This window comes from Dendrobates tinctorius, unplaced genomic scaffold, assembly GCF_039654945.1.
Source record: "Dendrobates tinctorius isolate UK_male_01 unplaced genomic scaffold, ASM3965494v1 ptg000084l, whole genome shotgun sequence".
Taxonomy (NCBI): Eukaryota; Metazoa; Chordata; class Amphibia; order Anura; family Dendrobatidae; genus Dendrobates; species Dendrobates tinctorius.
In genome coordinates, this window is record NW_027361752.1 from 42,373,034 (window position 1) to 42,397,850 (window position 24,817).

The 24,817-nt window shown below is 41.4% G+C and overlaps 1 protein-coding gene across 1 annotated transcript; it reads left to right on the forward strand.

Moving 5' to 3' along the window:
• Positions 1 to 14,193: 14,193 nt before the first annotated feature.
• On the forward strand, positions 14,194 to 15,262 carry LOC141097523 (claudin-8-like). The gene has a single exon (XM_073584742.1). It carries the CDS (start codon positions 14,325 to 14,327, stop codon positions 15,036 to 15,038), a length of 714 nt encoding a protein of 237 aa, XP_073440843.1. The 5' UTR covers positions 14,194 to 14,324; the 3' UTR covers positions 15,039 to 15,262.
• The last annotated feature ends 9,555 nt before the right edge of the window (positions 15,263 to 24,817 follow it).

Sequence of the window (24,817 nt, forward strand, 5' to 3'; positions counted from 1 at the left end):
TGTGCGGCCATGACTACAGCCCTGGCCCTGCCTTACAATGGATCAGGGCTCTGTGGGGGCCATATCATCACTTGACCAATTCTGGGAGGAATGGGAGTTGATTATGTGGCCACACTGACACTGCCGGGCGAAGCGCGCATACTAAGTGTCAATGCATGTGAGCACTCATTCCTTCTCCTTCTCTTCCCTCAGCATTGGTCATTCACTTCTGAGTAATCGTTTGTGCAGCAAGCTGCCACTGCGAACAGGAAAGTTTGGTAAGTGCACACCTGCACTGACACTGTTTGTGCTCTCTGTTCCTGCACTGTAGGGCTGGGGAGATTTATTTTTTTAAATGAAATGAAATTAGTGAATTCTTTACAGCAATCAAATCTCCAATATGTATGTACAAGTGGTTTCATTTTGATAGAGAATATGTGAGTATAATTCCTACCCCATCACAGTCTATGCACCACGGAGTTTTCTGCTACCTCCGCTCAAAATTGGTTATTGAATAGTCGTTTTTTTTGCTTGATGCTAATAATACACCTAACCGAAAAAGACATAAAATTAAAAAAACATCACAAAACAAAGACAGCTATATTTTCCAATACCGGATCATAATGCTAATGCACTACAAGATGCAGCAAATCTGTCATGTCCCATGATTTGGGAATCATACAGACAGTAATGCATTATTGTTGTGTTAATAGTTTGTGCTGTTTCTTTGCTATGCAATGTTTGCCCTCTTTAGAAGTTTGTCCTTCCTCTCTCTGTCTCTGATGTAGCTCTGTTGTTAGTAACCCCTTCCTTCTTCCTCATTCTTCTTCCTCATTCACCATCTATCAGCCATCTTAGAAGCTCATGTGTATGCAGTCCTTTTTCTGTAAAGTCTTCTCTACCTGCTGTGTGGATGCACATCTTCAAGAAATAAGCTGGAAAATAAACCTTCTTCTGGAATCTTCATACGTGCCTCCTACAGTCGAGTGAAAACACACTCGGACAGGACATCACACCGACAATTCAAGGAGAGGGCGGGTTCTAAGTAAAATGTAAGGATAAAGTATAGGGCGCCATTCACACAGATAAGTATAGAGAACAGTGTCTGGTTTACAGCCTATTGGTCACATCCATACTATTAGACCAGACCGGCTTCCCACAGGAAGAGGCACCCCAAGTACGCCCAGCCAAAACTAAAGGGCCTGGCTGCATTGAGAGCAAAAATTAAAAAATGTGCAACGAAAAAGATGTATGAAAAGTATGAGGAATTGTACAATATTTGGCCAACATATGCAATCTCACAACCCACATAAAGGCTCCTCATTGTATTGAAGATCCCTACATTAAAGCAGACAGTTAACAACAGGTCACAATGCTAATAATACACCTGTCATCCCATAAGTAGTAAAGGATGCTGCTTTCCATGTTCACCAGCACAATTAAGGCTGGTTTCACATTTGCATTTCATGCAGCAGCGTCGGCCTGCGCACGGCTGCCGCTAAGCCCTGCCCCCTTCCGCGCCTCCTCCGGTAGCTCCGCCTATGGGCGCATGACGCTGCATGCGACCTGCGTCCCCTATCTTTAGCATTGGGGATGCAGGCCGTGCGCAGATATGCGTTTGCCGGTGCATGCGCCCTTTTGACAGCGCGCCGAGCGCACCAAAATGCAAACACAGTGCGTTTGGCGAAGGTCGGCGCATCGTCAAAAGGGCGCATACGCCAGCAAACGCATATCTGCACACGGCCTGCGTCCCCAAGGCTAAAGATAGGGGACGCAGGTCGCATGCAACGTCATGCGCCCATAGGCGGAGCTACCAGAGGAGGTGCGGCAGGGGGCGGGGCTTAGCGGCGGCCGTGCGCAGGCCAACGCTGCTGCATGAAACGCAAATGTGAAACCAGCCTAACAGTCTTGCTTCATTTTCTGCACCCTACTTTGACAGTTGGTCATCATGACCACTGTCATTAACAATTTCACTGTGTCTGTGAACCTTATCATCTACCTGTGCCTAGGAAAGCTCAATGTCCTCATCCACATCCACCTTATGCTATTCCTTCTCCATTCCACATCCTTCTGCATGTAACATCAACCTTGAAGGTCTTCAAAAGGCCCAGTGTGGCCGTGATCATGCAAAATTTGCTCACCTCTCTCCATCCTTTGTTGCATTCTTATGAGTGTTTTGCTCAAGATAAATATGAAAAATTTGCTGACACATTCTTTAAAGGGCTTCAGTAGGTAACAAGTGTATTCCTCAGCTGCCAATCATGGTTATCAAAATGACCCAAGCTACAGGATGACTGCTGTACGCTGCTTGTACAGACGCTCCAACACACCGCACTTTTCAAAAAGGTTTAGGCAAGTGTGGAAAAAATTCTGCAAAGTAAGAATACTTCCAAAAATGGAAGTGTTAATAGTTTTATTTATTTAAATATATTATTTTTTTTCACAATATAAGAAGCACATTAACACAATACAACATTAATAAAGTTAGTAATAACAGTCAAACCAGAATTGGGTGGAAGGGGCTTCTGGAGTCAGATGCTTCTGACTAATTAAGGTTTCCACGCCTATTAATGAATCATGACTATCAGACAAGTTGCGCCCCTTCACTAATCTTACTCCAGTTGGGGACTAGAGTAATATTTGTGGCATAGGAATGCCACCGCTTGTCATGAATTTGATTATGGGGGGGGGGGGTGCTGTGACCTTATCCTGCCCCTGCTCTACCCACTTTGCTGGAGTTGGAAGAAAATGGAGTGAGAGCACACAAGTCACAAAATTTTAATGCAGCCTCCTTTTTGCATTGAAAATTTTGTTACTTTTCAAAACTTTTCACTCCAGAATTCTGGCCTAAAAGATATGATGAATCGGGATCGCTGAGTTAGACTATTGCTTTCTTTCATATTATGTCTATGGTAAGGATATTTTCTATTGTGTGCTATGAGCTTTATCGCAGATATTTTGCACACAGTTTGGGAAGGACTTTGTTAAAAATTTTAACTCAATCCCTTATTAGCGACCAATTGGGGTAGAGTTTATGCAGAATTACATAGATGAGATGTGAAGGGGAATTGCACAAATTAATACCTACCCCATAGCGATTAATTAGTGGCTGCAGCAGTATGGCTTTATACACATGGCACAATTTATCCCTAGACCCCTGAGGATGTATCATGTGTACCCACTTGTTTTATCAGTGCCACTATTGCTTTCTCCACAGAGACGTACAGTATCGGGCGTGACATCAGACTGTCAGGCTGGTATGTGCTAATACCTGGCAGGCCATAGGTATCATGCATCATGGTGAGACATGCAGATGGCAGCCACGGGGCACACTTTACAGGGCTGCAAGGCATGTGTGATCGGACGAGACTGCATGTGACTCCAACGAGACAGATAGCGGAGGGCGACAATCTGTACAGGAGATGCCGAATACAGAACATTTACACCAAGATAAACATCAGTTATTTCCAAATACCAGGAGACACTAGATATACACCTATGGGCAGATAGATAATACACATCTACACAGAGAATAATCTGATAAGTGAGATAATATATGATAGATGATAGATGATAGATAGATAGCTAAATAGATAATAGATATACAGTATAGATAGATAGATAGATAGAAGGATAGATAGATAGATAGATAGATAGATAGATAGATAGATAAAAGATATACAGGATAGATAGATAGATAGATAGATAATAGATATACAGTATAGATAGATAGATAGATAGAAGGATAGATAGATAGATAGATAGATAATAGATATACAGGATAGATAGATAGATAGATAGATAGAAGGATAGATAGAAGGATAGATAGATAGATAATAGATATACAGTATAGATAGATAGATAGATAGAAGGATAGATAGATAATAGATATACAGCATAGATAGATAGATAGATAGATATACAGTATAGATAGATAGATAGATAGAAGGATAGATAGATAATAGATATACAGCATAGATAAATAGATAGATAATAGATATACAGCATAGATAAATATATAGATAATAGATATACAGTATAGATAGATAGATAGATAGATATACAGTATAGATAGATATACAGTATAGATAAATAGATAGATAATAGATATACAGTATAGATAGATAGATATACAGTATAGATAGATAGAAGGATAGATAGATAGATATATAGATAGATAATAGATATACAGTATAGATAGATAGATAGATAGATAGATAGATAGATAGATAATAGATATACAGTATAGATAGATAGATAATAGATAGATAGATATACAGGATAGATAGATAGATAGATGATAGATAAATAAATAGATGATAGATAGATAATAGATAGATGATAGATAAATAAATAGATAGATGATAGATAGATAGATAATAGATAGATGATAGATAGATAGCTAGATAGATAATAGATAGATAAATAGATGATAGATAGAAAGATAATAGATATACAGTATAGATAGATAGAAGGATAGATAGATAGATAGATAGATAGATAATAGATATACAGTATAGATAGATAGATAGAAGGATAGATAGAAGAATAGATAGCTAGATAATAGATATGCAGTATAGATAGATAGATAGATAGATAGAAGGATAGATAGATAGATAGATAATAGATATACAGCATAGATAATAGATATACAGTATAGATAGATAGATAATAGATATACAGTATAGATAGAAGGATAGATAGATAGATAGATAGATAGATAGATAATGGATATACAGTATAGATAGATGGATAGATAGAAGGATAGATAGATAGATAGATAGATAGATAGATAGATAGACTAGATAGATAGATAGATAGATAGATAGATAGATAGATAGATAATGGATGGATAGGTAATAGATATACAGTATACAGTAGATAGAGAGAGAGATAACAGATAGCTAGACATGAGATAGATATATAGAACAGATGTCCTGTAGATATTTAATGTCACAATCCCCCTGCATATAATAAACTGGCACTCTTTAGTGCTGCTGCTCCAGTATCTGGAGCTTAGTTCTCTTAACGGGGCTCCATACACTGGACTGTGGAGAAATAGATCATCATGGTTTTTTAAGTTTTTTTTCTTTAAATGAGTGAAAGAGGGAAATTGTTCAAATAAAACTCTTCTGCGTGTGTTCTTTTGTGTTTATTTTTTTAACTTTTAACTTACTGGTTTAGCAATGGGGCTGTCTGACAGATGCCTCCCCATTATTAACCACTGGACTTGATGTCAGCGCCAGTTGCTGACATCAACCTCGAAACCATTACCCCAATTGCCACCTCACCAGGGCAATTGGGAAGAGCAGTGGGTAATCACCAGAATTAGCACATCTAATGGATGTGCCATTTCTGGGGTGGCTGAGGGCTGGTCTTATTAGGTTGGGAAGTGGCCGATATCCATGGACCTTCCCAGCCTATTAATATCAGCATGCAGCTGTCTGCTTTGCCTTTGCCAGCTATGAAAAATAGGGGGTCCCCTTGTCAGTTTTTTGGGATTCCCTCATTTTTAATAACTATTAAACGCTAAGCATAGCAATCCACACTGATATCAATAGGCTGGTACGGTCTTTAGATATTGGCCCCTTCCCAGCACAATAAGAGCAGGTCACAGCTATTTGCTTTCCCTTGGCTGGTTCTAAAAAATAGGAGAGATCCCATGTCATTTTTTTTAAACTATTTATTTATTTCTTTAACACAGTTATACAGACCAGGTCACATAATGCACCAGCCAATCGCAGACATGCTAATATTTGACATGCCAGTGATGGAGCCGGTAGTGCTCACAGCCTGAAAGGTTGTTGATTTCAACAACCTTTATTCAGCTTCCATTTAGGAGTTTGTAGTAAGGGTTCAGCACCAGATGGATGCTAGTGGTCCGGTATGAACCCCAAACTTTACCATTCAGGTTCACTCTCCCTATACATAACGCATATTTATCTATCTATTCCACATCTATCTCTAGTTAGATAGACAGATGATAGATATATAGATAAAACTAGATATATAGAAAAAAACTTCAAGTGAAAGGTGGATTTATTCAAACCTTTCACTTGAAGTTATTGGAGTGCTGCCTTCCTTTTTTCATGTGATAGATAGATATATAGATAATAAATAGATAGATAACAGCTAGATAGCTAGATAGATAATAGATTTATAGATAATAGATAGATAATAGATAATAGATAGATAGATGATAGATAGATAATAGATAGATGATAGGTAATAGATTTATAGATATATAGATATATAGATAATAGATAGATAATGGATAGATAATAGATAGATAGATGATAAGTAGATAATAGATAGATAGATATGAGATAGATATAGTAGATAGATCATTCTTGCATATATAACAATGTTTGTGGCGCGCTCGGTCTATTAGAGGTGGCGGTATGTCTTGTGTGTTCGGAGATGATTATCGCAGCCTTGATGATAATATGCGGCTGACATTATCACGCCCCGTGCAGTATCTGGAACATCACTGATTAGGAATGGTGTGACTGAAAATCTGCTAAATTTACCACAATTTCTGCATAATGACAGAATACATTAAAGCGAGATCTTTTCCTGATTTTTTTCCAGTCTATCTTTTAACCCCTTCATGACCCAGCCTATTTTGACCTTAATGACCTGGCCATTTTTTGCAATTCTGACCAGTGTCCCTTTATGAGGTAATAACTCAGGAACGCTTCAACGCATCCTAGCGATAATGAGAATGTTTTTTCGTGACATATTGGGCTTCATGTTAGTGGTAAATTTAAGTCGATAATTTTTGCGTTTATTTGTGAAAAAAACGGAAATTTGGCAAAAAATTTTAAAATTTCTCAATTTTCAAATTTTGAATTTTTATTCTGTTAAACCAGAGTGTTATGAGACACAAACTAGTTGCTAAATAACTTTTCCCACATGTCTACTTTACATCAGCACAATTTTGGAAACAACATTTTTTTTTGTTAGGAATTTACAAGGGTTAAAAGTTGACCAGCGATTTCTCATTTTTACCACAAAATTTACAAAACCATTTTTTTAGGGACCACCTCACATTTGAAGTTACTTTGAGGGGTCTGTATGGCAGAAAATACCCAAAAGTGACACCATTCTAAAAACTGCACCCCTCAAGCTACTCAAAACTACATTGAAGATTATTAACCCTTTAGGTGCTTCACAGGGACTAAACCAACATGGAAGGAAAAAATGGACATTTTAATTTTTCCAACTAAAATTTTGTTTTAGCATCAATTTCTTTCATTTTCACATGGGCAACAGGATAAAATGGATCCTAAAATTTGTTGGCCAATTTCTCCTGAGTACATTGATACCTCATATGTGGTCATAAACCACTGTTTGGGTGCACGGCAGGGCTCAGAAGGGAAGGAGCACCATTTGACTTTTTGAATGGAAAATATGCTGGAATATTTAGCGGTTGCCATGTCGCGTTTGGAGAGTCGCTGTGTGCCTAAACATTGGAGCTCCCCCACAAGTGACCCCATTTTGGAAACTAGACCCTCCAAGGAACTTATCTAGATGCATAGTGAGCACTTTGAACCCCCAGGTGCTTCACAAATTGATCCGTAAAAAAAAGTACTTTTTTTCACAAAAATTTTCTTTTAGCCTCAGTTTTTTCATTTTCACGTGGGTAACAGGATAAAATGGATGCTAAAATTTGTTGGGCAATTTCTCCTGAGTGCACCGATACCTCATATGTTGTGGTCATAAACCTCTTTTTGGGCGCATGGCAGGGCTCAGAATGGAAGGAGCGCCATTTGACTTTTTGAATGGAAAATGTGCTGGAATATTTAACGGTTGCCATGTCGCATTTGGAGAGTCCCTGTGTGCCTAAACATTGGAGCTCCCCCACAAGTGACCCCATTTTGGAAACTAGACCCCCTAAGGAACTTATCTAGATGCATAGTGAGCACTTCGACCCTCCAGGTGCTTCACAGAAGCTTATAACGCAGAGCCATGAAAATAAAAATTATTTTTTTTCCTCAAAAAAAGATTTTTTAGCCCGCTAAATTTTATTTTCACAATGGTAACAGGAGAAATTGGACCCCAAAAGTTGTTGTCCAGTTTGTCTTGAGTACGCTGGTACCCCCATATGTGGGGCTGAACCACTGTTTGGGCACACATCGGGGCTTGGAAGGGAAGTAGTGACGTTTTGAAATGCCGACTTGATGGAATGGTCTGCTACTGCAGCATCGGCCATGGCTGGATTGTAATATTTCATCAAATTTCATTGATGAAATATTACTATCGTTCTGATTGGCTGTTTCACTTTTAACAGCCAATCAGAGCGATCGTAGCCACGTGGGGGCTAAGCCACCCCCCCTGTGGTGAAGCACAAAGCCTCCTGTGTGTGCGGGTCGGGTGACCTTTCAGTGACCCCGGTCACTCGACCCGCAGGAGGGTGATTTATACCATGACGCCTACGGGGCGTCATGGGTCGTTTAGGCACGACTTTTCATGACACCTACGTAGGCGTCATGGGTTTGGAAGGGGTTAAAGGGGTACTCCTTAATATAATTGGTATTATAAAAATCACTCCTAGGGTTCGAGCACACGACCGATTATGTAGGAAAAGCGTCTTCTGTGGTTTTCACGGATAGCGCTCGCACCCGTTATTCTATGTCGCTGTGAACGTCGGATTTCCTCGTACGACCTCTATCTGTTGTTTTCAGACCTTTTTCCTAAGATGGAGAGAGAGCGGTCATGTGACCCTCCCCTGCTAATCATGAACCCTTTCTCTACAGACCACTGTTTTTCCACAACTGGGGGGTAAAGGTCCTAAGTCTGCAGCGCGCGTCGTGTTTACAGCTGTCAGACGCAGTGGAGGACCCTAAGGAAAAGGTGGAAGTGGTTTATGATAAATTATCACTGCTTCTGTAGTCTCACTTGCCATGTAAATGTAGTGAATAGAAGTGTCTGTAAAACCGATACATCTGTTGGGTCCAGCCATTACACCTGATGACTGCCCAAGAATGGCTTCCTGCAGCTACTCTGCGACTTGCTATTGCCATTAGTGGAGATTGTGGGGTGCTGATGGGTTGTCATGACAGCCGGACGTCTGTTGATGACCCCCATGTCGGTCGCTACGATCCCCCTGTGAACAGTGTTCGTCGTTCATAGGCGATTGCTATTTTAGCCTTGCATAGCACAAGCGATTGGACGATCCAAGCTTCAAGTCCCTTAAGGGGACTAACAAATACAGAAGAAAGTGAAAAAAAGAGATTTTAAAAATGTGAAAAAATAAATTAAAAAAACCCTACAAAGTTTAAATCACCCCAATTTTTGCCCCATGGGAAATAATGCAATAAAAAATACTCATATTTGGTATCGCTGTGTTCTAAAAAGTCTGATCTATCAAAACATAAAATAATCTAATGTGATTGGTAAACGGCGCAACGAGAAAAAAAATCAAATCGCCAGAATTAAGTTTTTTTGTGGCTGCAGCAACATTGCAATAAAATGCAATAATAGGAGATCAAAACATTGTAGCGACCCCAAAATGGTATCAGTAAAAACATCAGCTCAGGGAGCAAAGAATAAGCCCTCACCCAGCCCCAGATACCGAAAAATTAGAACGTTACAGGTCTCGGAATATGGGGACACAAGCAAATTTTTTTTTACAAATTTCTGAATTTTTTTTCACCACTTAAAAAAAAAACAACAACTATACATGTTTGTTATCTGCGCACTCGTACTGACCTGGAGAATCGTATTGTCAGGTCAGATTTACCATATAGTGAATATATTAAATAACAAACCCAAGCAACAATTATGGAATTGCACATTTTTGCAATTTTGCTGAACTTGGAATTTTTCAAAATTGATGGTGTCATTCAAAAGTACAACTCATGCAAAAATACAAGCCATTATTTGGCTATGTAGACTTAAAAATAGAGAAGTTATAACTCTCCGAAAAATGGGAGAAAAAAATGAAAATTAAAAAATGGAAATTGTCCATGGCGGAAAGGGGATAAAAGCTATATTATAAGCTTTACACATAATTTTTTCTATTGTTCACGTACGTAGCCCGAGATGAAACTAGTGCATGCTGCAATTTTTTCGGTCTGTTAAGCCATCTGAACATCCTTCTAAATAAAACTGCACCAAGTGCGGTCAGTTTTGTACAAAACTTGGACCGAAAATATGGATGTGTGAATGGGTGTCTAGCGTCTTCCAAGAGTTTTCATAGTGACCTTGGAACAAGTGCAGGAGTTTCCAATGACTCCCCTATATGCAGCCGGTTATATGTTTGATATTGTGCTGTGACTTCCCGCTGCGCTAGAAGCAGAGAGAGCTTCTGCATTCATATTCTAGAGTAAGAGAGTTCTATAACTTGGAGATGCCTTTCACAAAGATGATATCTATCCAGGGATGACTGAACAGAAACTATAAGGAGCACAGGATGAAAAGAAAACTCTGCGGAATGACAAATGTTTATCTTAGGACAAAATATGACAAATATTGTGCAGCTGATGACATGTCCATTAATTACAGCTAAGTCGTGTGGAACATGACTTAGCTGTAATTAGTGATTAGTTCTATCTTATCTCTAACACGTGTGGTTTCCTGGAAGAGTCTGGATTCTTACTTATTCTATTTATGTATGTATGAAGAATATTAGAGATATAATTTCATGTCAATCATTTGTATCCTATTTGGCATGGGATTATGAAAACCCCTTAAGAGCAGCTGTAAATGAACACCTACAGTAGGTGCAGCAGGGGGATCGAGTGTCCAAAGGTTCTCAGTGACAAATCTCACACCTTGAGCAGCTCAGCTCAGAACAAAAGGCTTGCTTGCCATGTAGATATCATGAGGTCTAAACTACTTTTTTGCGTCAGCTATGATTTCATAAGGAGAATAAGGATTTATCGTACGTCCTGGTCACACACTGGTTACATTTTCAGCTACTAGAAACCAGATAACCAGAATTTCCACCCTACGACCATCCAGAAAGGATTTATGATCTTTCTTAGGTTTTGGGAAATTTGGCTTCAAAGGGGAGAGGATTTAGATTCAACCCTGAGGATAGGAGGGGATGGACCCAAAGGGGATTAAAGCTAGTATAAAGCCATGTGGTCTCTCTCTCTGATGCATGTGGTCCACTTCGAAAGGGGGGTCATGTCAAGTAACCTGTTGTGAAGGACCTAGGACCCAGCTGATAGTCCATGCCCCCTGCGGTCCTGTGCACGCATGATCAAATATTACACTTGTAATTGAATTGATCCATGTGCTTACATCTGTTGTACTTCATCTGTATAGTGTGCCCTTAAGATGATTAAATATAATTTAACCTTGGGCTGCTCTTTTATCTCGATCAATGAATTCATAAGTTAATTTCTTGGTTTAATTTTCCATGCTACCGGGTCTGGTTTCTGGCCCAATATAGCCATGTTAATGGAACAGGCATGTATTGAAGAAGGTACTGGTGACAGTCCTACCGGGCTGACCAGGCGTTGTTCCACTGGCGCTAGTGAAAGGGGCCTCTCTGCCTGTCAGGGTTGTGGGCGAGTGTCGTGCCATTTCAGAGACTGTGTGGGCCACATCCTCTCACTCCCGGTGCCACCCTGGGCCCATGTGAACAGTGGGGTGTCTCTGTAAAACTGTACCAATCTGACCTTACATGTACCCAGGGGGTGCGGAACATCACGTTGGTGAAAGTGGGTAAACTGCATTACGTGATCCGTCTAATGTAATATTGACATCAGGCAGCGTGGCGAGGTGTGGACCCTTTACATGTATAGATGAATGTATTTGTGTATGTACGATGTATATGTTTGCATGTAATTCTAGACAGTATATATTTATGTATAGCACATTATTTGTAGGTATATATTTATGCACAGAATATATGAAGAATATGTATTTATATGAGTTGAAATAAATAGCATCAGTTTTTATACAGGATGGGCCATGTATATGGATACACCTAAATAAAATGGGAATGGTTGGTGATATCAACTTCCTGTTTGTGGCACATTAGTATATGGGAGGGGGGAAGCTTTTCAAGATGGGTAGTGACCATGGCGGCCATTTTGGATCCAAGTTTATTTTTTCCAATGGGAAGAGGGTCATGTGACACATCCAACTTATTGACAATTTCACAAGAAAAGCAATGGTGTGCTTGGGTTTAACGTTACTTTATTCTCTCATGAGTTATTTACAAGTTTATGACCACTTTTAAAATGTCTTCAAAGTGCTGCCCATTGTGTTGGATTGTCAATGCAACTCTTTTCTCTCACTCTTGACACATTGATAGCAACACAGTTTGATTTCACAGAAGTTTGATTTAGTTGGAGTTATATTCTGTTGTTTAAGTGTTCCCTTTATTTTTTTGAGCAGTGTATATGTTACACCGCTCCGTCATACTCACCCGGCCTCCGCTCCCACGCCGCAGCTGGCCTCCGCTCCCATGCCTCAGCCTCTCTCCACCCGACGGCCACGGCAATCACCTCTGACGGGCCCGCGGCCGACGTCATTTCTGCATGCAATGCGCATGCGCCATAGGCCGCGGCCACGCCTCCCTGATGCTTCTTGTGCTCCGGCTGTGCCCTGACCCGGAAGCACCTTTGGACCAATGGCAGACCAGACGGGGCTATATCAGGCCGCTTCGCCTGATCGTTGTGTTACCTTGCACTCTGGGCCCTGCTTCCTCCTGTGCTCTCTGCAGCCTCTCGGTTCCTTCTGCGGTGTTTCTTGCAACAGCCTCGCAGCCCTGTCTCCTGTGTTCCCTGCAGTATTCTCCGTCCTACTCCAGTCCTGCTCCAGTGTTCCTGTTCCTTCCTACTCCAGTCCTGTTCCTGTGTTCCAGTTCCAACCCACTCCAGTCCTGTTCCTGTGTTCCAGTTCCATCCTACTCCAGTCCTGTTCCTGTGTTCCTGTTCCTGTGTCCCAGTTCCGTTCTACTCCAGTCCTGCACCAGCGTTCCTGTTCCATCCTACTCCAGTCCAGCCTTCGGTGTTCCTGCTCCATCCAGCTATCCACACTCCTACAGTCCTACTCCAGTCCTGTCTCCTGTGTTCCGCTCCAGCCATCTCTCCATATTCCAGCCTTACAGTCTACACTTCAGTCCCGCACTCCTACTCCAGTCCATTCTGAGCCGCCCCTCTCGGTACCGGCTACCGTGGTACTTGAACCCCTGGGCCTGCTCCTAACGGTCCCTGTATAGGGGTCGGTTCCACCTGGGAGCTCGCCCGGGGCCCCTCGGTGCCACGGTCCAGAGGGTCCACTCCTGGAGATTCCGGCTCGTGACCACCCACGCTAACAGTGTATACACGAATATAAAATTTATATGTTTAAGATATGTCTATATTTAATATTTAGTATATATGTAAAGTCTGAAACACTTTAAAAAAATAAGAAATAATAATAAAAAATGAAAATAAGAATATTTGATATCATCACTTCTGAAAAAATCTAAAAAAAAAGTTAAACCACGTGTTAAATGCCAAAAAATAAAATGGAAATCCAGTATTGGTCATAATACTTGACCCAAATAAAATGCAATGAGAGGCACTCAAAACATTTTATGTAATCTGAAATGGTACCAATGCAAAATCCAGCTTGGCACGCAAAACATAAGCCCTTATACATCTCCATCAAAGGAAAAATAAAATGACATACCGTAATTAATTATTTTATTTATTTTAGTATCTTTCTTTAACTACTAAAATTTAGGGAAAAAAATCAGTGCAAGTTTGATATCACTGTAATCGTACTGACCTGAAAAATCATATTGCCAGGTCATTTTTATGGTACAATGAATGCCATGAAGCAAAACCCAAAACACTAATGGCAGAATTACATTGTTTTCATCTCACTTGGATTTTCTTTTCCTGTTTTTCAGTACATGATATGCCAAAATGAAAAATTTGATTTAAAACTGCAACTCGTCCTGAAAAAAGAAAACAAGCACTCATATGGCTATGTCAATGGGAATAAAAAAAAGTTATTGCTCTTAGAAGAAGGGGAGGAAAAAGTGAAGTCGTGAAATGATAAGTGGCGGGAAGGAGTCGATTGAAATGAAAGCGCTCTTTACATAACATGTGACGTTGGAATGTGCACCGAATCAGCATGTAGTAATACGTAAGCAAGCAGTAACAACTTCAGGTTTTTTTAGTCTGCTGCACAGCACATGAATGTCTACTGTATGTAGTAATTAGCAGCGATTATGTCACACTCCAGTAATTTATCCCATTGTTTGCCGCACGTGACTGGATTTATAAATTTGTCGGCTTCAGGCAAGTCTTCTAACACTGAAACACAACAGGGTGCCAGAACTTCAGCTCAACGTCTTCTCAGAAGGAACGTTCCCAGGTCTTTGGAGAAACATGTCTTGGTTCTTGATTCAGATCATTGGGATCATCTGCGGCTTTGTTGGCATGATACTCACCTGGGTCATTACCATCATGCCTCAGTGGAGGGTGTCTATCTTGGCCGAAAACAATGGCATAAATGGTCGCATCGATGGCGTCTGGATCAGCCGGTGGGATGGCTTGTGGTCAACCTGTGTTAATCAAGCTAGAGTGTCCATGCAGTGCGGCAACTATGGATCCCAGGTGTCCCTGACCATGGACTTAAAAGCTGGAAGGATCTTGATGAGCTTCGCTCTTGCAATGACATTTATTGCCTTCATCTGCTCACTTGTGAGCGTTCTGCTGAGCAAATGTTGTGAAGACGGCAAGGTGACCAGGCACTGCATGCGACTGACGTCTGGGATCCTCTACATTTTGAGCAGCATCCTCATTGTGATTCCTGTTATCTGGACCACCAGTAACATCCTCAGAAAAGCGTATGATTCTTCCGTATGTAGTGGAGCATTGAGGATAGAGATGGGAGAAGCCCTCTTCTTGGCATGGCCAACCATCGTCTTTATCCTCATCGGAGGAATTATATTATGCTGCCATTGCAAATGTAGATATTTGTGTGTATGCCAGGAGGACAAATGTGACTATAAACCACCCCCCATGGACAGAGAGATGGTCTGTTTGACAAGTGTACCAGAAGTGCGACCAATCTTCAGTCGTAGAAGCGAGTACATATAGACGTTGATGGTATTTTTCCTAGCGCAATGCACTTTATAAGGACTTTACAAGGGTCTGGACGGGATTTTGAAGTTTGAGAGTGTTCTGTCTAGGACTCTCATAATCCTTAATTTACAGTATTATGCAGTATTGAAAATTGTTGTTCTAATGGAGATCTACGTGAAGGCTGTGAATGTTGTTTGTGATGCATATTCAAAAATATTGGGGTATATCAGATATATTTCATTGACCTGCTTTTATTTTTTTAAGATAAAGCTAAAGTCCCCCATACACATTAGATTAATGTTGGCCAAGCCTGCGGGATCAGTCAACAGTCAAATGTGTATGGGGGCCTCCTGACACTCCTAACAGATGATGTCTGGGGAGAGAAAGATCCGGCCCTTGGAATATTAGGAGCCGATGCTTATGTTCTTCAGGGGATAAGCTGCCATCAGAGGAGTCTGGCTGTGGCTCTCTCATAGAAAATACAGGAGCGTTCCTCTGTGTGGAAGAGTCGGGAGAGATAGCTGTTGGCCAAATGTTCAGCCGACATCTATCTATTGTGCACATGGTCCTTTAGTTGCAATACCAGATAAACCCTGACAACAGCGCTGAATTAATTAGACCCTTTAGAGGTTGTGTTCATGGTTGTTATACTGTTAGCTATGATATGTTGACTGTAATTTACTGAATTTTATTTAGTGAGATATTGTAATCTTATTCATTCGGGGCAATTATAAAGGGTGTCTGCTTTAAAGCCTCTCTTTTTGTTAGATAGATGCCCTGTTGGTTGTCCTGCTATTGGGACCTCCTGTAACATTCAGTACACTTTGAGGGAATCTGGCAGCATGTGCTCAATTTCCCCACAGCGCCTCCGCAGGGAAAATTAAGTATTACACAGCATCCTTTGAAAACAATTAGCAGTACATACAATGTATGGACGGGCATTTTAGGTCCTTCAAAAAGAAAGATGCTCTTTCAGACTGTGATTTGGTGAACCCTATTCTCAATCCTTAAATTAGATAATTTGTTTTATGCTTTGACTTTTTTGTGCTATTTGCATGTTGGATGCTAATGTAAGATGACAGATTCACAGATCCCATGCACTGTAAATGTTAATTTTTCTTACTTTCTAAATGCTGTATGAAGAAAGCTTAACATATTTTATTTTGATGATTATTGTAGTAACTTATCTGCGTAGCACTATTGTCGGTTTAGTTTTTGACCAAATTAAAAAAAAAGTTTAACAAAACTATGAGTGAACTTTGCATTTTACTTAATTAGATCACATAGCTTAGATCTGATTTTGCTCATTATTATGTTCTTGTTTGAAGCCTTTATTTATACATAATAATTTAATAGCTTTTGTAGCACTTTATAGACAGGAGATAATAAGCAAAAATACAATCTAGCAACATTTAGAAGGTTAGAACATAAGGTAAAGCTTATGATTTTGTTTTGAGGAACATCAATCTGTTATGCAATCCACAGATACCCTCTGATTCATTCTCAACCATGGCAGGTGTTAGTCAACTGTCCTTATGTGAAATGTACAGTAATTTGTTTGGGAAGAAGTAAAGAGAGAAGAGAGAAGATACTGATTAAATATTAGAAAAAACTTTTTACATTGAGGGTGACCAATGAGAAGAACAGGCCTCCATGAGACGTGGTGAGTTCTCCTTCAATGGAAGTCTTCACACAGAGGCTGGACAGACAATAAGGATAGTATCACTAAAAAGGCCCACAGCTCTCCACTACAGAATATGATGTCCCCACACCTCCCCTCTACACAGTATGATGCCCTCACAGCTCACCTATACACAGTATAATGCCCTCAAGCGATATGATGCCCCCACAGTAATATCCACAAGTTATGATAGGCCCCACAATAGCCCGCACACCGTTTGATGACCCCAGCACTGTTTAGTAGCCCCTTAGTAGTCCCCACGTTGTATGACGGACCTTACAAAAGTTGTGGCTTGGGGACTTGCCCAAGTTTGTTGCAGGCTGGGGACTGTAGAAGTTTTTAGCATCCTGAGCCGCAAAGCTAAACACTTCTGATAAGAAATTCTTAGTTTCATCTATTTTGCAGAGAAATTACAAATATTTCTTCCTATTAACAGGATAGAACATTTGGTATCTTGCAAAAAAAACCTCTCTGCCGGATGTCAGACTTTTCAAAGAATGTTCTGGTAATCCGTTACGAGACATTAAATGTTTACTTTCCTGCCAACATCTTAGCTGGACCGGTCATACGCCCCAGGGAGGACATGAAAGGATCTCTCTTGACTATCAGTACAAAGCAATGGCCGAATAACAAGGTACCGGAGCGATAGATGATATGCCGCATCTATTTACGTTTAGATTGATGTCAACCAGCACTGAGGATCCGAGGCCTCAAAGGCTTCTGTGCTTGGAAGAGCAGTAAACAGGCGGTGGTCATCAACATCTCGCGAAATATTCTGCTATAAAGCCAAATGAACTAGAAGGAGCTTCCAGACAAATCCTGCATGTCGCATCCCTGCAATATGTCCGTCGTGAAGCTGCTGCTAAACAATGCGCTCGTTATTTTTACAAGGCCTTATAAAAAGAGTCATAATAAGGCTAATAACATTACTGGAATTGCAAAAATATATTTCAGGGATTGCCCTATTGTTCTGTCAAGAGTTGGATATTGAAGCACCTTCTAAATATTTTCTACAGATTATACCGGAGTTTCCTAGCTAGATAGGACCATACGTTTCTGATTGGTGATTGTCTGATTGGCCTCACTGCTCTACTCTGGGCAGAAAAAAAAGCGTTTTTGCAAACAAAAGAGTGTTTGTTGCAGATTTGCAGCTTTCAACAAAATCATCAGCATTCATACATTGTCGGATAATGAATAGAGAAGGGAGGACCACTGGATGTTCAGGTCCAGGGAGTTCGGCCGAACAGTTAAAAAAAATTCAGGTTTGGGTATCAGAACAGTACCCGGACCCCATTCACTCGAATGGGGGGGCCTGAGCAGTGGCGGATTAAGTGGACTATGGGCCCGGGGCTGTTCATAAAACCTGGGCCCCTGTACCCCCCTTCCCACCTGAGCGCTGCGGTCCCCATGCGGGAATTGACAGCCGTGGTTTGCTGCGGGTCCATACAGAAAACCCGCCACCATTCCACCACGTGTGGACATGGCCTAAAAAGACGTTGCACATAAGCTGTAGGCCTACGGCCAATACGCACAAAATCGCCCAACGTGATCCTGGCCATAGGGGATCCACTTTAATGTCCCCACTTTAATTTGAAGTCCCCTTACTTCATCCATTGCAGTCCCCTATCACCCACTCACTTCATCTGCAGTGCCGCTTCATCATTTGCAGCCCCTTATCCCCCCTTCCATTTCATCATGTGCAGTCCCCTTCCCCCCCAACTTCATGTGCAGCCCCACTCCCCCATCATCATGTGCAGTTAATTTTACCCCCACATCATGTGCAGTCCCCCTTACCCCCACTTCATGTGCAGTGCCCCTTACCCCCAATTCATCATGTGCAGTCCCCCTTACCCCCAATTCATCATGTGCAGTCCCACTTACCCCTTAATTCATCATGTGCAGTCCCACTTACCCCTTAATTCATCATGTGCAGTCCCCCTTATCCCCCACTTCATCATGTTCAGCCCCACTCACCCCCCCTTCATCATATGCAGCCCCACTCACCCCCCTTCATCATGTGCAGCCCCACTCACCGCCCTTCATCATGTGAAGCCCCCACTCATCATCCCCCCTTCATCCTGTGAAGCCCCCACTCATCCCCCCTTCATCCTGTGAAGCCCCCACTCATCCCTCCTTCATCCTGTACAACCCCAGTCACCCCCCTTCATCCTGTACAACCCCAGTCACCCCCATTCATCCTGTACAACCCCACTCAACCCCCTTCATCCTGTGTAGCCCCACTCACCCCCCTTCATCATATACAGCCCCCAGTCACACCCCCTTCATTGTGTACAGCCCCCACTCACCCCCTCCCCCATTTAATTCATTTTATAAATAAAAAAAATAAATAAAGTTCCCCATACTTACCTCACAGCCGGCTCGCTCCCCAGCAGCGCCTCTGCTTTCAGCATCCTCCGGGACATGTCGGCGCGTGCACGATGACGTCATCGCGCACGCCCGACATCTGACCCGGAAGTACAGCTGGAGGGAGCCGGAGCTGAGCAGCCGTCAAGGTGACGGCCGTGCACAGCTCCCGGCCCCGGCCTCATAGAATGTGACGCGGGCGGCTGTCTGCTGCCGGCGGCGTCACAGCACAGGGCACGGCCGGCACTGTACAGGTGCTGGGGGAGCGGCCCGGGGGGCATTTGCCTCTCTGACACCCGGCCCAGCCCGCCCCTGCCCCTGGGCCCCCAAAAAACCTTGGGCCCGGGGCATCCGCCCCATCCGCCCCTATTAAGATCCGCCACTGGGCCTGAGCATCCAGTGTTTGCCACGCTATCATGTGTACGACAGCGCGGCAAACAGCACTTCTGATCGGCGGTAAAATCATTACCGCTGGTCAGACAGTCGCGGTTTCCATGCTGACAAATGCCCGCCCCTGTGTTCGGAGGTAAAAAGTTTATCTCCAGGCACTGGCATCAGCTGATGGGACTAGTGCTCCCCTCAGCCTATGCCTACTGTTGCTAATAACAGTGAGAGCAGGTAGCGGCTCATTAGAGTACTGCTCAGCTGGCGCCTGCGGTCTAAATAAAATTTTTTTAAAAATGGCGTGTTCCCCTGTATTTTTGTTAACCAGCTAGACAAAACTGACAGCTGTAGGCTGCATCTCTCAGCTGGTTATCAACAATAGAGGGGTCTCCATGCTATTTTTTAAATTATTTAAGTAAATAATTTCAAATAACGGCATGGGGTGCCCACATTTTTAACAACCATCCTTGATAAAGCAGACGATTGGTGGCTGGTATTCTCAGGCTGGTATGGGGCCATGGATATTGGCCCCTGCCAGCCTAAAAATAGTAGCCTGCAGCTGCCCAGAAAAGGCACGTCTATTAGATGCACCAATTCTGGCGCTTTGCCCGGCTTTTCCCTCTTGCCCTGTAGCAGTGGCAAGTGGGGTTCATATTTGTGGGATTGATGTCACCTTTGTATTGTCTGGTGACATCAAGCCCACGGATTAGTAATGGAGAAGCGACTATAAGACACTTTTCCATTATTAATCCTATGGTTATATTGCATGACAGTGTAGCAAACACTGCTTCTGAACGGCGGTAAAATAATTTCAATCACTGCAATAAAAAGGCAAAACAATCCAAATATCGTATGTACACAAACAATTAAGCACCAAAAGAAAGCAATGGCAGAAGTACATTTTCTTAATTGTTTCACCACACTTAGCATTTTTTCCTTCATTTTATAGCACGTTACATGCTTAAGTGAATGGTGTCATTCAAATCTACAGAATGACACCATTCAGAGAAAAACAAGTAAAAAAAATAAAAATGCCTGACTCTTGAAAGAAGGGGCAGGAAAAACAAAGCAAAAAAAAATGAAAATTGGCATTGGTGGGAAGTAAATACTATAATTTGACATGAAAAATTCAATGATGATGCCCTTCCAGCCTCATGTACCTTCTCTGTGTCTGTGACATGCTTGCAATGGGTTAGCTGCCAATCTCATTTCAATAGCTGAACCAGCCCCCTTCTGTGTCACTGCATTAGCTGAGAAGGTGGCTGGCTTAGCACTTCACCGACATAGAGAGGGAACAGAGAACTTGGCACTTCCCATAGAGAGGGCACAGAGCACTTGGCACTTCCCAGACATAGAGGGAACAGAACACTTAGCACTTCATAGACATAGAGAGGGAACAGAGCACTTGGCACTTCCCAGACATAGAAAGAAAACAGAGCACTTGGCACTTCCCCGACATAGAGAGGGAACAGAGCACTTGGCAATTCCCTGACATAGAGAGGGCACAGAGCACTTGGCATTTCCCAGACATAGAGAAGGCACAGAGCACTTGGTACTTCCCCGACATAGAGGGAACAGAGCACTTGGCACTTCCCAGACATAGAAAGGGCACAGAGCACTTGGCACTTCCCAGACATAGAGAGGGAACAGAGCACTTGGCACTTCCCAGACATAGAGAGGGAACAGAGCACTTGGTACTTCCCAGACGTAGAGAGGGAACAGAGCACTTGGCACTTCCCCGACATAGAGAGGGAACAGAGCACTTGGCACTTCCTAGACATAGAGAGAGAAGAGAGCACTTTCCAGACATAGAGAGGGAGCAGAGCACTTTCTGACGAAGACTAGTCAGAAATGGAGGTGTTGGAAAGCAGAATCGTGGCCTTTCTATAATCGAACCGTCATGAAGTCATATTATTTTCATTTCCAAACACACTTAAAGGCATTTTTATCCATATGGATAACCCCTTGAAGTGTCATCATGTTCTGTTTTCTGTTTTGCTTGGCTCTTATACATCCATTTGGGAAAAAGACGATTGCCATATTAGATAATATACAGAAAGTAATCATGTAAAATAATAATTACACCCTGAATGTTTATGATAATACCGATGTTTATGCACAAAAACATTTTTTTTTTAGTTTTTAAAGTAACAGATGGGAGGAATATTTTGATATAACCAAATACCTGATTTACGTGCCTATACTCGTTACTGCTGCTTTCTCCGTGCCGCCGCCTCAGTGTCGCCACGTTATACCTCTCCTGAATCACACACACTGCAATTATCTCCCACTTGTATAATCTACAGCTCTGTGTCCAGGACAAAGAACACTTGTGTTGTCATTTAGATTAAGGTCTGAAATGATTGGAAAAGTGGATTTGTACAGGCAAAAACCTTTGAGAAACAGATGAAACAATAGGACCAGGAAGCTACAGAAAACAAATATCAGATATAGACAATAAAGTCATACGAGAGGTTTTTTTTATGGACAAGTTGTAGCTTTGAATGATTTCCATTCATTTTCCATGTAACGTAGTGAAAATTTGGGAAAAACTTCACGACAGGGCTATTTTCCGTTTTTTCCTCACCTTCTTCCAAGAGCCATAACTTTTTTTATTTTTCCGTCCACATAGACATATGAAGGCTTCTTTTTTGCTGGACCAGTTGTACTTTTGAATGACTCCATTCATTTTATCATGTGATGTACTGGAAAATAAGAAAAAAATTCTAAGTGAGTTGAAGTTGCAAGAAAACTGCAATTTTCCATTTTTTTTATTAATGTACTATGTTTACTATATGGTAAATCTGATCGACCAAACATGTATAGTTTTTTTTTTTATTATTTAAATGATGAAAAAAGATTTGGAAATTTGTAGTAAAACAAAAATAATAATTTTTGCGTTTGTTGCCATTTTCCGAGACCCGTTGTGTTTTCATTTTTCGGGACCTGGGGTTGAGTGAAAACTCATTTTTTGCGCCGTGAGCTGACTTTTTTTATACCATTTTGGGATAGATACAATGTGTTAATCGCCTCTTATTGCATTTTATTGCAATGTTGCAGCTGCCAAAAAAACGTAATTCTGGAGTTTCGATTATATTCTCTTTAAGCCGTTTACCGATCTGATTAATTTATTTTATATTTTGGGTGTTTCTGATTGCAGTGATACCAAATATGTGTATTTTTTTATTGTTTTATTTTTAACTGGGCAAAAGGGGGATGGTGTGAACTTTTGTGCTTTTTCAATTTTTTTTTCGTATTTTTTAAATCATTTGTTAAACATTTTTTTGCTGTATTAATAATCCCCTTCAGGGAAGCTGTGATCGTCTGATCGCTTGTGCAATGTATAGAGAAAAATTACGATCTCCTCTGAATGCCAACTAAAGATTAGATTTTAGTGGTTATAAAAAAAAAAAATCTGAACTTCGTAAAGAAAAAAAAAAATTGGTTTCTGTCGTCATATTCTGAGACTGTAACTGCAAAATTTTCATTGCTGGAGCTTTGTGAGAACTAGTTTTTTTTATTTTTTTCCCCCGTGGCTAGCTGATGTTTTTACTGGCACCATATTGGGTAAATATAACAATTTGACATCTTTTTATTACATTTTTGGTGGAAGGTACAGTGGAGAAAAAATAGCATTTCTGGCATTTCATTTTCTTTTCACTTCATGCCATTTATTGTATAGGTGAAACAGTTTTATATCTTTATAGATCGGACTTTTATGGATATGGTGATACCAAATATGTATCTTTTTATTTCTTTATTTTCGGACTGGGAAAATGAAGATGATTTAGACTTTTAGGTTTGTAGTTTTTTTAGTTTTTAAAATTACAATTTATTTTTTAGCCCCACTAAAGCACATATGTCAAACTCTGACTTGAGGTCCAAATCTGGCCCACAGGGTGAGTATGTTTGGCCAACGACACCTCATGGGTCACCCATATTTGGCCCATAACATCGGGAGGGCCTTCTGCCATTATACTGTAGGGAGCACTATGACTGGGGACTATTAAACAGTATGGATCACTATGTGGGGCCTATTATACTGTATGGAACACTATGTGGGGCCTATTATACTGTATGGAGCACTATGTGATGACTATTATTTTGTATGGAGGACTATGTGGGACCTATTATACTGTATGAAGCACTATGTGGGGCCTATAATACTGTATGGAGCACTATGTGGGGCCTATTATACTGTATGGAGCACTATGTGGAGCCTATTATACTGTATGGAGCACTATGTGTTCATTATTCTGTATGGAGCACTATGTGGGGCCCATTATACTGTATGAAGCACTATGTGGGGCCTATTATACTGTATGGAACACTATGTGGGGCCTATTATACTGTGTGGAGCACTATGTGTGGCCATTATTCTGTATGGAGCACTATGTGGAGCCTATTATTTTGTATGGAACACTATGTGGGGCCTATTATACTGTATGGAGCACTATGTGGGGCCTATAATACTGTATGGAGCACTATGTGGGGCCTATTATACTGTATGGAACACTATGTGGGGCCTATTATAGTGTATGGAGCACTATTTGTGGCCATTATTCTGTGTGGCGCAACATGTGGTGCCAATTATACTGTATGGAGCACTATGTGAGGCCTATTATGCTGAATGGACCATTATGTGAGTACTATTACACCATATGTAGCACTATGTGGGGCCTATTATACTGTATGGAGCACTATGTGTGGCCATTATTCTGTTTGGAGCACTATGTAGGGCCTATTATACTGTATGGAGCACTATGTGAGGTCTATTACACAGTATGGAGCACTATGTGGGGTCTATTATACTGTATGGAGCACTATGTGGGGCCATTATTCTGTATGGAGCACTATGTGGGACCTATTATACTGTATGAAACACTATGTGAGGCCTATTATACTGTATGGAGCACTATGTGAGGCCTATTACACTGCATGGACCACTATGTGGGACCTATTATTCTGTATGGAGCACTATGTGATGCCTATTACACTGTATGAAGCACTATGTGGGGCCTTTTATACTGTATGCAGCACTATGTGGGGCCTATTATACTGTATGGAACACTATGTTGGGCCTATTATACTGTATGGAGCACTATGTGGGGCTATTATTCTGTATGGAGCATTATGTGGAGCCTATTATACTGTATAGAGCACTATGTGGGGCCATTATTAATTATGGCGCACTATGTGGGACCTATTATACTTTATGAATCTCTATGTGAGGCCTATTACACTGTATGGAGCACTATGTGAGGCCTATTACACTGTATGAAGCACTATGTGGGGCCTTTTATACTGTATTTAGCACTATGTGGGGTCTTTTATACTGAATGGAGCACTATGTGGGGCCTATTAT